Below are 13,598 nucleotides of genomic sequence, written 5' to 3'. Positions count from 1 at the left end.
AGAGAGAGAGAGAGAGAGAGAGAGAGAGAGAGATACGCGAACCTGCCTGTCTCCAGGATATGATGGCTCACGCCATGACGCGCATGCCGCACCATTAGATCGCTGAAAAGTCTGGGGTGAAAGATAGGGCGGGCAACATATCGCTAAGAGGTTTATGGCACTTGCAACACAAACAGGTCATAATATAAACGTCAAAGTTCAGTTGTAGTTCTACAAACAAGTTACCCCCCCCCCCAAAAAAAAAAAAAAAACCCAAAAAAGTTTCGTCAAGAGTTTTACGGCACTGGCAATAAAAGTAGGTCATATTATAAGTGCCGAAGATTAGAGGTGTTACTACTAGCGGTGTTTTAAAAAAAAGTTTCGGTAAGAATTTTATGGCACTTAAAGCAAAAATAGAATTTAAGTGTAAAATATTAGAGGTTCTATTAGAGAGTAACGTACAAAGAAGAGAAGAAGAAGGAGTTAGATCTACATGAAGTATAAAATGTATGAAAGGAAAGAAGGAACACCAACCACAGAAGAATACCGGGCCACCACCCATGGATAATCTGGAGAGAGGGAGAGGGAGAGAGAGAGAGAGAGAGAGAGAGAGAGAGAGAGAGAGAGAGAGAGGGAAAGAGAGAGAAAGGGGGTGGGAAATATAAAGATAAGAAAAGAAGTTAAAATTAGGGAAAGGAAGCTCTTTACATGCTTGTAACGAAAAATGGAATACTCACTTCCCATGCTGGAAATTCGTTTGTGTAAATGACATGTTATGTGTACCACAGGCCAACAGAAGATTTACGATCGAGAGAAGTGAGGAAAGGGGAAGAGAGATTGCATTGATTTCCTACTTCTTATTTTAACATAATTTTGAGAAGCGTGCTCTAACATTTTTCACAGACCATCCATCATGCATTTTGCTGTCAGTTCGGCGACCCCTATCCCCTACCCTCAGGCAGATCAGCGACGATCTTGATAGAGATTGCGCTTTGATTTAAAATTTTAGACCCCGTGTTATGGCCTTGAGCATTGCTGAAGAGAATGAAACCGTTCCTGGGAGGGAGTTATGAAAGCTTACAGGATTACCTCAGTTTCCTTTCATTTAAATAGCAACCCAAGAGAAACCGAAACAGCACAAAATGCAATGTGATCCTAAGTCTGTATGATGTTTGTGTATACGACAGGTATTATAAGGAATATATCTGTTTATCACTGACACTGAATATGAAAGGGATCCAGACTTTTTAAATCCTAAGCTTATATGTCGTATTTGGTCCCCATGCTTTGAGGTATTCTAGTCATTTGCCTAAAATTATTGTACATCCATGTTTTACTTTCTTTTCTCGAATTTTTAATAGATAGTTTAGAACAGAGACCTTGATTAAAAAATGCAAGTATATTGTAGGCCTACAACATCCAAATGCAACACGATACGTCTGAAGACACAATAATGTCTTGTTTGACCTACCGGTTTCGTCAGTTACATTCCAAAGATATTTAACAAAAAACTGGGGACAAATTTACCATAGAGCTAGAAGCCTCCTATAACCTGCGGTGCCAGAGTAGATTAATGCATATCCTAATCCGTAACCTAGTTTTGTGAAGGCTTGACGGCTGAAAAAAGATCGGGTGTAAGGAGATACCTCGTTTTCTAAAAGAAAAAAAATCGTTGGCATCCAGAAACAAGCTAAAAGGTTTTCGGGATCATGTGTTTATTTGATCGTGTCGCTCCATGAAAACTTACTGAATGTGAAATGGCAGCGGCGATTGAAAGTTTCCCACTTTTAACCAGATATACTTTCGAGAGGAACGATTTAGGCAAAGCTTACATTTTATATAAGTTCTCAAGTTAACCCTGTAGGCCTGACTTCATAATCACCTATCTGAATCTAGTAGAATGTTGAAACCATATGTACTAAAGAGGTTTTAGCTTTAATAATAAACTCTCAGTTTACAATAATATAACGGTGTATGTTTCTGTTTATTTTCGGACATTTAACATCTGCTCTAAATCCCCTCTTGCTTGACTAGATTGTCGTAGGCGCCTTGTTTCAACTAACTGCTCAAAGGAGGATGATACTCCCAAATTCCGAAGTACGGGAGCTACCAAGTGCGCTGCAATTTTTCTGCCAGAAGTCGACCGCTTAGCAAGTTTTCACTTTGTGCCCGTGCTTCATTGTGAGTTCTCAGCTATGCAAACGAGGGCGATATTCATGTCAATCATCACAGACTACAACACGACATGTATCTATTGCCAGAACACTGGCAACTTTTGTCTTTTGTCACTCGTCAGGAGCGGTATTCTCACGACGCGTCTCCCTTCATTCTATTTGTGTAACTGGCATACATTTCTGGTTTCGTAAGGGTCTGTGTCTTAGCTGAATTTGAAAAACATGCCCGTTACCTCCAGGCCGCTCGGGAGAGGTTCGTAAGGTCTCCTGCGTACATCTGCTGGAAAGATTTCTCCCCCCGAGCCCGAGCTTCGCTACAAGGATGATCGGTCTCGTATAGCTTAAAATCGCATGACCTTTTCTCAGCTAGCCCTTCCCCAGTTGCGCAAACGCGCGCGCAGACAAAATAAATTGATAGGGAAAAGTTTCTCGTTACACAGGGCACCTTCTTATAATGCGCGTACACATTTGTTAAACATGTTGAGTCAATATTCAAGCTGTCATGACGTTTGCTAGAATGTAATGCTTTTCATGTTAGACCTGGATGGTGGTAAATTTGACTCCGGGGAAGGTAGCCAATGGGGCGAATGGAGAGGGCAGAAACGGAATACACACAATAAAAAATATGTTGGGACGAAACTTGATACAGAATGACTGGCTACTCTTTTTATATTATTTTGCCTCTTTCGACCCCCCCCCCCACCACCTCCTGAATAAATAAGACTCCAACCAAAAACATAGATCTAACAATTGAAAGAAAGAGCAAGCAAGCCATTCATAGTGCTGATCTCGTTGGTTCGGTTTTCAAGCCACTTGTATAAAGGAGCACCCAACGCTTTTTACTGTGTTCCCTCTAGTGGGTGCACAACACGGCTTTTCTTTCTCTCAGTTTGGACACCAACCAGTGAGGCAGGCACATTACATAAACCCACCTCCTTCCCCTACCCCCAGTGATATATTTTTGCACGGTACATATATGCACGGTAAAAGTAATTTGCACGTTTCTGGGGCGGACAAATTTATGGACTGGAATCGGGCATGATTGCCAAATTACTCCAAGAACTACGCTACTCCCCAACTGACTTGCACTTGATCCTCCAGCCCGTGTAGCTCTGTTGTGAAAGATCAATTTCCCAAAACGCAAGCTTAATTACGCAATTTTAGCATTAATCTATCGGCGCCCGTATGATGGGGAAATATGAAACCATCTTAGCGGCGAGGGTACCTGAAACGGAATCAGATGGGGGAACAAACTTTATGTTTACCTCACTTTGAGGCACAGTTAAATTTTAAGGAAGTCTTTAAAACGCTGTTGAACACAATTTGAGAGTGTTTTCAAGCGATGAATATTGTGAATCATGCTATATGAAAAAGCTGAGGACACTCGAGTAACCTTCAATATGACCAACAGCGCGTTGCAGCCGTCTATCTGTTCCCAGTGTTGCACAGAAAGAGGGGTCCTGAAGGCTCTTATGAAACTGCATCCCATTTAGAACTACCCGTGCGTCGAGGAACTTCAGAAAACATGACTACTCTATTTCGAGTTCTATTTGTTCTGCCGTCATTATTATTCTATCCATTTCTAGCTGACTCCCATGTTTATTTGCTGTGAGATTTTGCAAGGCGGTAAAAATATAAGCATTAAGAAAGAAAGGAAAGAAAGAAACTTGTCGATATGTAAAACCGAGTGTGCAGATGGTCGGAACATTCTGGGTCTCTGCACGTTAAACTCGAGGGTTTAAATTTAGACTCCTGCAGTTTTACGAGGGTGATTATTCGTGATGTCAAATATTTAAATATATATAAGTTTGGGAAATGTTTTAGACGCAGACGTAAACAATTTGATAACTTGATGCATTTGAGCATTTCTGCGTTTATTACTGCTCGTGTGCAAGTCTTTGAGTCTACTAGGCTGCTTGAAGCACTCACGCCCTACTACAAAATGTATTCGTCTCCCGCATCACGTCTCATTTCTCTTCGCCCCCGCCCCTTCCCCCACATTTTCCCCACTATTTCAGTCCTCTGTATGGGTCTCCCAAATGCGTCTTCATTGTGCATCTAGTGCTCGGGTTCGCGAGCAAACGCTGCCCCACATGCACGCGCCCGTCTACACCTAGGTACGTACGTACACACGAGACGCAACGACATCCACTGAACTTCAAATCTCGTATTCTGGAGGCTTGGCAGGCCAACAACAACTGTCCCCAGCCCCGTGTCACACAGCATTCACAAAGTGCAGCTCTGTGCCCGAGACGTGCGCTACACGTTTTTCACGGCTCTTGCCCACATTCCGACACCTTTGTTCAAGGCAAAGTCGAAAATGAGAAAAGAAAATGAAAAGACTGAAACGGCAATTTTTCTTCCTTAAAATTTGTTTTTTGGGTGTGTGTGTATTTTCTGTGTGTGTGTGTGTATTTTCTCTCTCTCTCTCTCTCTCTCTCTCTCTCTCTCTCTCTCTCTCTCTCTCTCTCTCTCTCTCTCTCTCTCTCTCTCTCTCTCTCTCTCTCTCTCTGTGTGAGTGTGTGTGTGTGTGTGTGTGTGTGTGTGTGTGCGAGTGAGTGCGTGTATGTGTTTGTGTATGAGTGTGTGTGTGTGTGTGTGTGTGTGTGCGAGTGAGTGCGTGTATGTGTTTGTGTATGTGTGTGTGTGTGTGTGTGTGTGTGTGTGTGTGTGTGTGTGTGTGTGTGTGTGTGTGTGTGTGTGTGCGTGTGTGTGTGTGTGTTTGGGTGGGTGTGTGTGGGTGGGTGAGTATGTTTTAAGGTGTCGAGATCCTTCCGTTCAGATGACCTTTTCTCATTCAGTGGAATCGTGAGGATTTGGGGTGTTGGTAACAAAAGAAGTGCTGGTATTTTAAAATGTTCCTTTCGTTGTCAATGTTTATTCCGTTTTCATATGAACAAAATCGTGCTGTAAACTAATCATAAAGAACATACCTGTCCTCCTTCTGAAACGACCACATGAAAAGCGAATTAGTTGGTCGAAAAATCTACCCGTAGACGGAAGCACGGGAGCCTATTCTCTTATATGGGTGCGGCTCTAAGACATAAAATACGTTTACAATTATTCTTCTGCACCGCGAGTCTCTCGCTCATGCATCGTTTTAAACCATCAGATCTACAGGATAGTCAGTCCAGTAGTCCGTACTCCTTTGCATTGGGGAGAGCACTACAAAAAGAAGAAGAAAAAAAGAATATAACTCTAGCCGTTTCTAATCCCACGTAAGATGCGAAATTCAGTCGAATTAGAATAAGGTACAAAGTAAAGGATCAGTCTGTTCCCTCTGCAAGTCTCTGCATAATCCTCGTTTATGAGCGCCTTACAATCTTGACGGAATGCTACGCGTAACTCTAGATGGTTTCGGAGTTCCGCATTGGTCGTTCAGCACCCCGGACTGTCCGGACGCGTAGCCTTACATAATATATTGTCTAACTCTCCAGCTGGGAGGAGTAATCTTTCAGTGCAGACTACTTTGCATACTTGGGGGGTAAAATCCCGGGTAGGAAAAATCCAAATTAAAGAGCAGAGATACTGTCCGACGTTGGCTTTGTTGTCATGAGGAAAATTTCGAATTCATCTGTGCGTTGTCGCCTTTAAAGCACCCCCACTGCATACACACCATATTTCAGTTTGTTTCTGAAGAAAACTTGCCACCCACACCTTATTCGATAAAGCTTCTATATCTCTGCCCTATAACAAGGAGACTGGTGTCTCTTTCTTTTATATACACGCGTCTTGCCTGCACAGCACGTTGCCACCTGACAGGGCGTAACGTATGCGCATATATCGTAAAGTAAAGCTGTACTTGCATTCTGCGCACAATTCATTGTATTGTTCCTTGACCAGCGGCGTTCCACCTAGACATTCACCTTTTCACACCCCAAACACAATAATTCTGTTCATTCTTAGTTGTCACGTCACCAGACTTGCAAGCACAGCGCTTGGCTTTTGTCACAGGGAAAACCGCCGCTCTAGACAATTGTGTTTGTGTCCGGCGCAGTCAGGTCGGGCCCAGAGAGATCGTATCAAAGACCTCACACGACCTCTGGTCCTCCTCGGGGCCGGAGCCAAGCACCTCTGTGGTCAGGCTTTGTCCTCAGCATAACCCCCATCGCTTCTCATTTGAGAATCCGCTCTCAGCCACAAGTTCAATATTGACTTTGGCACAGTCTAATACTTCGTTTGTATTCTGGAAGTCTCCTACCAATTCTACGGTCATTTGCACTTCTAGGAACACATCATAATATGGTCCTAGGTGAGACGGATTACTAGGACGAGGAACACCCGTTTCTCACACAGTTCGTCTTGAAATGTGTCCCCGTTATCAAGAAGGTGAAGACAAACGTTGTTTCAATAATACGAAAATATTGCTTGATAAGAAAGAAAAATTATTTGATTTCATTAAGGCATGACATGACCACATAATATGTTTAAAAAGAGCTTATTAATTTACGAGGTATGAATTGTCTTACCTTACCATAAAAAACTACCGTGATTCATTGCCATATCATCCAGAATTTGCTCAAATTCAATAGCAGATGTTCGTTTAAACATGTGTCTAACTCCTGACAGTCCAAAAACTTTCAGTTGCAAGACTGTGTTGTCCTTTTGCCAGAAATTGTCGAGAAATTATTCAGAATTAAACGAGTTAAACAAGTCAGAGCGAGTTTCATTATTTCCTCCACTGTTTCGTGCTATAACTTTAATGTTTCCGACTTTTGGATGTCATCTTCACACGGGCATCCCAAAAGTCGCCGAGACTTCTTGACGACCCGCGGCAAATACTCACAATGTAGTTGGAAAGGTCATTCTAATTAAATGTTTGTAGACAGTATTTGATTTCTGCTTAATTATCCAATCGCCTCGTCACAGGTTCCCCTCGACACTCGCGATTTTGAAAGCTTGAAGGGTCTTTCCTTTCCTTGTCAACCTTGATCTTCTGTCCGGTGTATAGAGTGTATGTCATCTCAGCTATTTACACGAACTGTGCACAACTCAGGGTGAGAGGCTCATCCACAATGGAAGCGTCTGTGTCTGGTCTTAGAAGACACTCTATATCTTCGTGTCACGACCAGTGCTTCAAAAGACTATAAAAACTAGTAGTGTGAGAAAACTTAAAAGAGATGATGATGACAGAATTGACGCGGTCAAAAACTTTTATCTTCTATCCAATGATTTTTCAAAGGTTCGTCTTGCATTCGATCGTGCATACACGTAAGCACTTTTTCTTCAAGGCTATGAAATAAATGACGAATAGAGTTTATGGATCCGCTTCTGCTCTCCGCAGTGTTGAATCCAACAAAAGGTGTAAGACTTTTTTCTTTACATTGGTGTAATACTGTGGGAGGTCGAATGTGGATACGGTTGTCAGTTTATTGGAACAAAATGAAGCAAAAATTAACAAAAATCACTGTAAATCAGATGGGTTTTATCTGGTGGCTTTTGCTTTCCACAATCCATGTGTAAACATTGTTTTTATGTGCTCCCTAAAAGACACCACGGGCAGATTTTGGTGCGACCAAAACCCAAGATCAAAGCATTAGCAAACACATCACCGACGGCTGACTCTTGTGGGCACCAGCACGCGCGAACACTCGCCTACCTGCTAGTGGACAGCCCGGCTTTATCGGGGAGATTTCCTTAAGCCGCTAGTGAATTGTACCGTAACAAAGTTAGTTTAGGCCCCCAGGGGGTGTTGTGCGCGCGTGTAGATGTGTGTGTGTGTGTATGTGTGTGTGTGTGTGTGTGTATGTGTGTATGTGTGTGTGTGTGCGTGTGGGTGGGTGGGTGTGTAAGGGAAGATTGGGGGGGGGGAATGGAAAGAGATATAGAGATAGAGATAGAGATAGAGGGAGAGAGACAGAGAGAGAGAGAGAGAGAGAGAGAGAGAGAGAGAGAGAGAGAGAGAGAGAGAGAGAGAGAGAGAGAGAGAGAGAGAGAGAGAGAGAGAGAGAGAGAGAGAGAGAGAGAGAGAGAGGGGAACATTTTTCGATCTCTTTGATACGGTCTGGTTTTTGTTAGCTCCGCACGTACTTTTGAAGTCACACTAGCAATTTCTAAAGTGTACCTACAATTACAACGTCATAATCCTCGAGAAGCCTACTTTTTTCACTATAGACTTAAAGCAAAACTCAAGGAGAAATTCAAGTCCTCGTCAAGACAGCTCGGCTTTCGTGCTCGGGTTTTGGACTTACGTCTTGTGGTGAGGAAACTGACGGGTCGCCTTAAGAGAACAAATTAGAGAGATTATCCCGACCCAGTGTTTGGTGGTGAGGTAATGGTTGAATCCTGTGTCGCTCAAACTTAATGTTTCTTATGCGCGGGGTTAATTGCATTTTAATGCTCTTCTAATATATCTCACTCTTGTACATCGTGGAGACTAAATACACATTCCTCTACGCAACCCCCTGAGGCGAATATGCTCTCTCTTTCCCTCTCTCGGATCCCCATCTCCCCTACGTCTTGGCGTAGTGTTGTATTCAAACCTGTATTCTGACAACTACACACTCGTGAAAGAAACACCTTTCAATTAGCACAAAAAAACACGGAGACACCGACTAAGTACCTACCCTTATAGACTCCTCCTTCCAACACACAAACACACAAATACACACACACACACACACACATACACTCACAAACACCCATACACACATACACACAGACACACGCATATACCAATCAATTCTCACCTTATCGTAGAAACTGACATACTTGCAGCACAATTAGTACAGAATCCCCCCCCCCCCTCCTTCCTACCTTCGACGCGTAACCGTTTACAAACAACATGAAGAAATCTCCCTACGACAAAATAATTTAGTAGACCCCGGTATCAACAATTGTACCCAAGCAAGACAGTACGGACTTAACGTAACACTTCTTTATCTAGTCGCGTTTCTACACTGCGCTTTGGGTAGACTCTTGTGATTCGGAGAAGAAGAAGAGTCAGCAATAGCTTGGACACATTGTCAACACTTGGTGCACAGCTCAAGCAGTGTGCACAGACCTGGGAACAAGCGTAATGTTATAAGTGCATTGCAAACGGCTTGATCACACAAACGTTTTCGAAGCGATACTCAGTTTGTTAACAACCTGAACAACCGCTTGGCTCCCTGGTGTTAGTACATAGATCTAGTCTGACCACAGGTAACAAGAAAGAATATTTGCCATTTTCAGTCAGACCCTTTCTGACACACTGTTTTCTACCCCCCCCCCCCCTCCTGACGTCAGTGCAAAAAGATAACGGTTTATTAAGTCTCCAACAAATCACCCGCCCCTTCTATGCCCTCGTCCTATTTCCCTAGGTGGAAGGAAATATAATAAGACCAAAAATGGTGGTACCATTTCTAGTTCAGAAGAGTCCAGGGTCATTCGCTTTATGTGTTATTCTGCCTCCCCCCCCCCCCCCCCCACCACACACACACCTTTCACCTTTTCTCTATCCACGACTCGTAGATACGAAATAGTTGATTAAGTTGCTATTGACCTTTGAGTACAGGTATGCTTTAGATGTCAGGAAATTATAACTGAAAGAGATCGCAGCTCGTGTCTTGCACTCACTGACTTACTTTGAACTGGGACAATCTAACAACTTATCGGTTCACCTGCGGAGTTGCAATGGGGGAAATTACCTAATAATTGCAAGGTCGACAGAAGGCAAAAAGGAATAGTGGAATGGGTTTCTAGTTATAGTTGCTTGTTTATTATGTTTTTGCGAACCTAATTCGTTTGTGTTGATAAGCTCACAGGCGGGATGATCGCCTAGATATTCCCAAAGTGCGTTTATTTCACGAATTATTTAACTTTAACTGCCATCTGATGTTGCGAAGAAATGCATGATCCCAGTCTGAGATTAATGCTCAGCTCCTGGTGTGTTTATTATTGAAGAATATAACTCTTTTGTGCGTGTCAACAAAATTCCAGGGGTAAACGAAGATGATGGTCCTTCTAAAGCCCCTTGTTCTTTGAACTCAGACGAAAAATATATGAAATTTTCCGCTAAATTTCTGGAGGATTGTGTTCCCTCTAGCAGCAGCCCAATTTTGTATAAAGAAAGACGCAATTTGTCACCTGGTGTTGTAGCAGCAGGAACCACAACAGTTATGGAGGAGTGAAATTCCTCGTGACGGCGTGTGATGGCAGACACACACGACCTCAGTCAGGCGAGGACTTTTCGCGCCATTCTACATCAGTCCTGCCATCCATCTCCTCACTGGTACTTCCTCCCACCTTGCCTGAAACCTTTCTTAACCCTTCAGGTTAGTAGTGCTTCTGATCACTAATCCCTTCTTAAGAAAACAACATCCTATTAAGAGGTCATGCATTTTGAAGTACATGTACCTGTTTAATAAACGTTTTGAAAGATTCAGATGAACATGAAAAATAACATTTTCCGAAGATATATTATGTAGACTCTAATTACAGGCACATCTTGGAATTGTAATTAACTGGAAGTCACCAATAGTACGGCATTTGCTTTTTCCTCTGTTGTGTATCTTTGTCGGTGCGTCTCACTTAAGGTAAATGATAATATTCTTCTTTATAATTTGTAAAAAAAATTAATCTTTACTGCCTTTACTTATTCGCTGTTGTACTTTATTTAGTGTTTCAACGATTTTTAACGTCTTTCAAGATGAAATATCCGGAAGAAAGTAGTATTTATAAAAAGTGATGAAGCCCCCCCCCCCCCCCCAAGCCGTTTTCTAGTAATACAATAGGGTCCCCCCCCCCCCCTCATACACACACGCAGACATGTGTGCGTGTATATAATATACCGACTAACGAATATGTAAGCACAGACAGTCACACCCATCAAAAATACGAAGCACAAAACGTAAACAATGCGAGGGCAAACGGAATGCGGCACTGGTTTGTAACAATCACTGTGGGTTTGTTTTGGCGCGCGAACACAAAAAACCCGTTTGCTTTGAAGACGCGGAATCAAAACAAGGACAATATGTGTTTGTGCAGCCGCCTTCGTTTCCGATCTGTGCCTGCTTCTGCAGACCCTCGGTGGTTGATCATTCAATGCCATCAGCTGTAACTCTTCACCGCCCGTCCATTTGCGTTAGTTTTAGTACTAACAAGTATAAAGCCCCCCCATCCCCACCCGTATTCCGTTCCCCAGTAGGCCTGGGGGGGGGGGGGGGGTAGGATCTTGATAAACTGCAAACCCAGAAGAGCTATTCAGGTTGGAGTTGAAGGTTAAGCTAGATATTGTCAAACTTTGGCGGATTAGTACATTTGTGCTACCGTTCCGTCTTGGTACGGACACAGAGTACTTGATTAAAAAATATGTCTATCTATGCACTCTCTTAAAGCTACTACAGAATTAATTCTAATTCGTTGTATCTATTCAAAGGAGTGGCGTAAAGTCTTTATTTCTCATCCTACTATTACACTACCCCTCCCTTTTTTTCCCGGTCACACCCGAGTTTCAACTTATCTCTCTTTTTATTCAACTTCATCACTTCACTTCACTCACCCACACACCACGCTTGACACTGACCTTCACTCAGTTCTGTGTGTCACACGAGGACGCAAACCATTACTTTTTTTAAGGCGCAGTTTCCTCCCTGTGGTCATCCGAGAATTGTATACACGCCGGTGCGGTTAGACTAATGCGGTTTGACCCTTGTCATTAACCTTGACGAACCAGATTTCTCCTGGGGACGCCGATTATCAAAATATTCCTTCATCCTTGGCATTTCCCGTGCAACAACACCCGTCCGACATTTCAAACAGAGCCTTCAGAGTGAATGAAGGCGTAGTTTTCCTTGCATCCGACGTCACCCCGCTTACCGAAAGAGGACACTTCAGTTATGTTTAGCGTTTCGAGTGGTAGCTTTTCTTTTCCTATTTTTGAATAATATGGGTCCGCGTTGTCGTCAATGTTGTGTTGCTTACGTGAGTGGGAGCATGGCCAATTAAGAGCGAGGACTATTGAGGCCAGCATATTTGTGATGGAGATGCGGGGATAGTGGAGAGGGATAAGGCGGCTTACAGGTCACAGTTTTTCACTCGATTGAAGGACTGCGGGGTTCTTTTTTTCTGCCAGTCTTCGCGAATTGACATTTCAGAAAACAAATGCTCGGAAAGTGTAACTGGTTACTGGAGAAGAGAAAAGGAAATTGTGGTGTAAAAATAGCTGGGCGTCCCGGTGTTAACAGGTTAGACTATGGACGATTCTGTAGTTGAGGAAGAACTGGCCAAGGCAGTCGCTTTAAATTTGTTGCTTGTGATGTACGTAAGTGTTGTTCAATCACTAGTCCAAGTGCAAGTGGGTTTTTATATAGTTACATATAATCCATTGTTTATATAACTTCTTTGTACCATTTTTGGGGTCCATTATTTCCGAACTCGGTATTGAAAAGCCAGCAAGGGTGAGGCAAAACTTCGTTAAGCACCGAGTTACCTTTCCGAATTACAGTTGCACAAATAAATCGCTATCCTACCCTTTCTGAATGATTCGATTAAGGTTCATCAACGTTCCTCGCCAAACGATATACCAAAAGGTAGCTCTGTGCGACGAATGGACACCTGATTCGCCTGCTCGGGGAATCCGGCCGAAGACAATTACGATTACATCTGTGGGGTATTTTTGGAGTGAAGGTCAGGCGTATCATGTCTCCGCGTTAAATCAAACGCTTTGACTCCAGCTCTGTATTGTTGCCGTTTATTACAGTCAGGTTTATTTATTGTGGTGTGTATGGCTTTGATTATCGCTGGGAGCGTCACGAACGAACGCTTCCTGGTACGCTCTACCTTCCCATGCTGTGTTGTTTTCGTGTTGTCCTCGCTTTCCAAGATCGCTGAGTTATCTGCCCAGGTTTTTCGTGTATCTTCTTCTAATAAATTCCATCTTTCTTTCTCATACTCGTCTCAATTCCTCCGTCCCCTGTCGCTCTGTATTCCTTTCTCGTTTTCTCTCCTCTCTCCAATCCTCCATTCCGCTATCGATACATCTTCCTTTATCGTTCTTTTGCTTCTATTGTAAACTTGTTTTCCCTTTGTATTTTTGCTTTGCATATATTTTATTCCCCGAAGAACAAATACACAGAACAGAAGATGTGATTTGTACTTGACATACCTTCTGCTTGACGTATGCACAGACAATGCTATTAGTGCAACATTATCTATGTAGCAAAAATTGCAATGTATAATCTCCCAAGCAGCCTATATGCATTTCACAAGTAAATTTTTAATCTCCTTGTTTCCTCTGCCTCAAATTCCACGAATGCTTCAGGAGAAAATATCTCGAAAAGGTCAAAATACTAGCTTCTTGAAGTTAAAAAGAGTAGTGCCGGTATGTAAATTCTCGTAATATAAATAAGAAGGTAAATTTCGAGGGATTACTGCTGTTTATCCAATCTTCGATGGCTGACATACACATGAAGGGAAATCACAACTGCTTTGTTAGTTTTCAGTTTTCCTGTCCCTCCCCCCCCC

At 42.8% G+C, this 13,598-nt stretch overlaps 1 protein-coding gene across 1 annotated transcript in view; it reads left to right on the top strand.

The window, feature by feature from the left end:
• Positions 1 to 12,061: 12,061 nt before the first annotated feature.
• LOC101855084 (fibroblast growth factor 8) overlaps positions 12,062 to 13,598 on the top strand; it is a gene marked incomplete in the record, with an annotated part of 60,246 nt that continues 58,709 nt past the window's right edge. Inside the window, 1 exon segment of the mRNA XM_005093419.3 lies at positions 12,062 to 12,392. Within this exon segment, the coding sequence (XP_005093476.2) occupies positions 12,328 to 12,392 (65 nt within the window).

Source organism: Aplysia californica, unplaced genomic scaffold (genome assembly GCF_000002075.1).
Source record: "Aplysia californica isolate F4 #8 unplaced genomic scaffold, AplCal3.0 scaffold00063, whole genome shotgun sequence".
Classification (NCBI taxonomy): domain Eukaryota; kingdom Metazoa; phylum Mollusca; class Gastropoda; order Aplysiida; family Aplysiidae; genus Aplysia; species Aplysia californica.
The sequence above is the reverse complement of the archived record's forward strand: the minus strand, read 5'-3'. Positions and strand labels throughout refer to the sequence as shown.